The sequence below is a fragment of the Oncorhynchus masou genome, chromosome 13, assembly GCF_036934945.1.
Source record: "Oncorhynchus masou masou isolate Uvic2021 chromosome 13, UVic_Omas_1.1, whole genome shotgun sequence".
Taxonomy (NCBI): domain Eukaryota; kingdom Metazoa; phylum Chordata; class Actinopteri; order Salmoniformes; family Salmonidae; genus Oncorhynchus; species Oncorhynchus masou.
This window is the reverse complement of record NC_088224.1, coordinates 67,980,772-67,984,890: the sequence shown is the minus strand read 5'-3', so window position 1 is coordinate 67,984,890 and position 4,119 is coordinate 67,980,772. Positions and strand designations below refer to the sequence as shown.

The window sequence follows — 4,119 nt, the reverse complement described above, 5'->3', positions numbered from 1 at the left end:
CCATTTCTGTTACTGCAGAGATCAGGACGGCCAAAAATCAGTGAAAAAAAACTAAATTAACACAAAGTTACTTTGATTTTACACGTGTGAAATCAATCTGCAGGCCGTAAATGTTTGACACCCCTAAAATAACATAAGATAGCCATAACAAAACTGGGTCATAAACACCTGAATTATATGATACCTTTTGATCCTCTCATTTACATCCTCTCATTTGCAGATGACAGAAAATTGATTCAATAAACCAAATTCAGTATTACACATGGCCCGCATTTACCTTACAGGTGTGCATGGGAGTTTTTTTCCCCTTTACATCATTAGACTTGTCCATATTAAATATAAATACTTTTTTAGAATATCCAAACAGGGCATAATATTTCATAGCCACCAGAAAATCCTTATCCCTTAATCCATACACAAGTGGAATCAGACATCGAGGGGCAAGAATAAAAATAATATAGTCAATATACCTAACCTCAATAAACACATTCAAATTGATCTTCATTATAGCCGATTCTATCATAGGACACCAGAACTGAATCAAACAAAGGAGTAACTGGAAGCCATGGAGAATAACTGTCCGCAGGCCCTTATTGGTGGACTTCCTACTGTCTGATGAGGCAGCTCGGGCAGCCACCATGATCTTCACATAGGTGAAAGCTATAACTATGGACATGACCAGGAAGTAGAACTGACACAGAGCCGAGCTGAGGTGGCCCTGCCAGGAGAACACAATCATCTGCTCGAAACTGCAGACTAGAAGAGAGGTGTAGAAGCTCAGAGGTACAGCCGAGAAGGGGATGGAGATCACAATGATCCATTTAACAGAGCTGAGAGCCTGGATGAGTAGGATGCAGCGCATGGCCCTCACCGGGGTGGAGAGTTCACTGTGGTGCAGGGGCATGCAGATTGCTATATAGCGCTCCAGGCTCATGGCTGTCAGTGTCAGTGGTGTGGCAACGGACAGGGTTTCTAAGATCACAATCAGAAATATACATAGCCCACCTGGCATTGGTACCCTGGAGTAGCTCATCAGCAGCAATACATCAGTCAGAGCCAGAAATATACTGTCACAAATCAGTGAGTGAGCAAAGAATATGTATCGTGTGTTGGTAAAGAAGGCCTCTTTTTTAAAGAAGGTCACTATCATGAGGGAGTTGATGCAGAGGAAGATGCCAATAAACACTTGGACTATCACCACTTGGTCATTCAGAGGTCTTTGGTATTGCACATTCGGTAGAACAAGACTGCCCTCACTGCCCTGGCTTGTATTCGGCATTGTAGTTCCTGTTTAGAAAGAGGATAAAAATGTACACAATGTCAATAACAATGTAACCATGTCAGGAAAGTTGTCAACACAAACATTTAAAAAAGCCATATAGTAATTTGTCAGTACCAACATTGACCATCATAAGACAAATCCTTTTACTAGAACTTAAAGAACGTCAGCAGAATCTGAAATAAACATGAGAAGGTGGTTTTACTGTAATCCTTTTATAACAATTACTCAGCAATAACTATTGTAAAATAACTATAACCTATTATGGTATCAATATGTTTGTCTCCAAAAGGTTCATTGATGTCGAACACGATCCTTTCCCAGTCTCCTCCTCCTGTTCCTAGCTAGGACAACAGCACTGAGTGCCAAACCTTTATTGTAAAAATCCACACTGGCCCGAGTTCTCCAGGGATGTGGGTTGAAGTTAAGTCATCTAGCAACTATTGTGTTGATAAAGAGCTATGGTAACAGATTTTTCTGGTAGTTGTAAACAGTCATATATCAAGTGTCATGAAGGATAAAGACTGCTTTAAAGACTGTCAGAGAAAATGTTGTCATGTTGTCTGGAATACAAAAACAAAATCTAAGATGGACTGTAATATGATGTTTATTAAAATAATGATAGGGTATTCACTGTGTTTTAAAGGCAGTTCACCTTCAACTGTTTTATGATTATTTTACACACAGTATTGCTTGATTGTGTCACACTCGTGATTAAAGACAGACCAAGGCGCAGCGTGATTGAAGTTCCACATCTTTATTACGGTGAAACTTTAAACAAAACCAATAAACCAATAACGAACCGTGAAAGTAGTGGTGCACATACAGAAACACAAAACAATATCCCACAAACACAGGTGGGAAAAATGACTACCTAAATATGATCCCCAATTAGAGGCAACGATTACCAGCTGCCTCTAATTGGGAACCATACAATACACCAACATAGAAATATTGAGCTAGAACACCCCCTGGTCACACCCTGACCTACTACACCATAGATAACCAAGGGCTCTCTATGGTCGGGGCGTGACAGATTGCACATGTGAAAATTGTATTTTCAAATGTGAAATAGCTGTTTTCACATTGTGATCTTAAATTTCACACGGAAACCATATTTTCACATGTAATACATAGAGTCCACCTGTTAACACCACATTTTCACGTGAGGAGAATAGCATATTTTCACTTCACATGTGAATTGCTACATCCATTTTTGGAAGCATAAATTAATGATATGTACCCATTGATTTTTAAGAATATAACGCATAAAAGCCTCGTGAGCTTAGTTCAACTGTTGTACCCCAACAAAACCCAAAATATAATCTTGTTTTAAGCCAAAGTAAAGGTAGACAACCACTGTATAGCCTAAAAACATTGTAAAACAAAAATGTTTTAATCAAGGATGATCAGTCCTTGCATCCATATTGTAGTCTATGGGTTTGAAAGCATTTCTCCAGCCCCATCCCTCAGCTTTTTACTGAAACTGTTGTAGGGAAAACACTTTGTTAATGTTTAAATGAAGGGTTGCTGCTTTAAACACCTTTAATTGAGTAATAGTGTTATTATATGGTGCAATCCTTCGGTGAGTGAGTTACTTTTGTGCCATTAATATAAAGCAAAACTTCTGAAGTCAAGAATAACATTCTTAATATTGCTAACAAGAATAGTTAAATTTAAAACAAAACATAAACCCGTTTGCAAGGAAATCGGTTTTTAAATGTGAGAATAAATGAATGACGTCCGTGATTTTTTTTAAAGCAATTAAATAAAACGTGTCATTGGTTATGTTACCCTGGCCTTTGCTTTTGCTGCCTTTTTCTCAGTTGCAGGTCTTGGCACATTCATTCCAGTCACATAACAACCTGCATCCATCCCACTGCTGGTTTTCCTCTGAAGCTAAGCAGGGTCAGTTCTGGACAGTCCCTGGATGGGATAGCAGATGTAGCTGGACATGGAGAAAAATAAATGTCAAATATCTATATCTATACATATGTATCTATATCTCTATATATATATAATCAAACATTTTCCCTGATGTGATTATATATATTTTTGATATTGATACTTTTTTAGATATATATAATTCACATATGCTTTTTGGTGAAGAACCATATCTGAAAAATGTTGGGCCTGCCTTGTTAATCAATAAAAAAGTATCAATTTCAAAAATGAACACACCTCAAATGATTAAAGAATGAGGAAATGATATGCTTCGTAACATTGTAGTACAATAGACATGACAACATTCCAATAACAGTTACACCACTGGTTCATGTTTGTGTGATACTCTTCACTTACTACACAGTTGTGCCGCATTGGGCCACTAACCGGGAAGCAGGTTAATAAAGACATGTTAGTGTAACCCCTTCCACTGTAGAGGCCTGTTGGGGTTACTGGCCTAAAGATCAAATCAAGTGCACTTTATCAGACGCCACTACAGTAAAAAATTGATTTTCTTGCTTGTTTTCTTTATGAGGACCTGGGCTGCTTTATTATTCTCCTGATCAATTTCAACAAAGTGAAAACAGGTTAGATTTTTTTTGCAAATGTATTACAAATAAAAAACTGAAATACCTTATTTAGATAAGTATTCAGACCCTTTGCAATGAGACTCTAAATTGAGCTCATGTGCCTCCTGTTTCCATTGATCAACCTTGAGATGTTTCTACAACTTGTTTGGAGTCCACCTGTGGTAAATTCAATTGATTGGACACGATTTGGAAAGGCACACACCTGTAGGTCCCACAGTCGACAGTGCATGTCAGAGCAAAAACCAAGCCATGAGGTCGATGGAATTGACCGTAGAGCTCCGAGACAGGATTGTGACGAGGTACAGA

General features: G+C 38.2%; 1 protein-coding gene across 1 annotated transcript; it reads right to left on the bottom strand.

Moving 5' to 3' along the window:
• Positions 1–256: 256 nt before the first annotated feature.
• Positions 257–1,216, bottom strand: LOC135553406 (odorant receptor 131-2-like; the record flags this gene model as incomplete). The annotated part of the gene is made up of 1 exon (XM_064985540.1): positions 257–1,216. A coding segment is annotated over one exon (960 nt), but the record flags the coding sequence as incomplete, so codon positions are not given.
• Between the last annotated feature and the right edge of the window lie 2,903 nt (positions 1,217–4,119).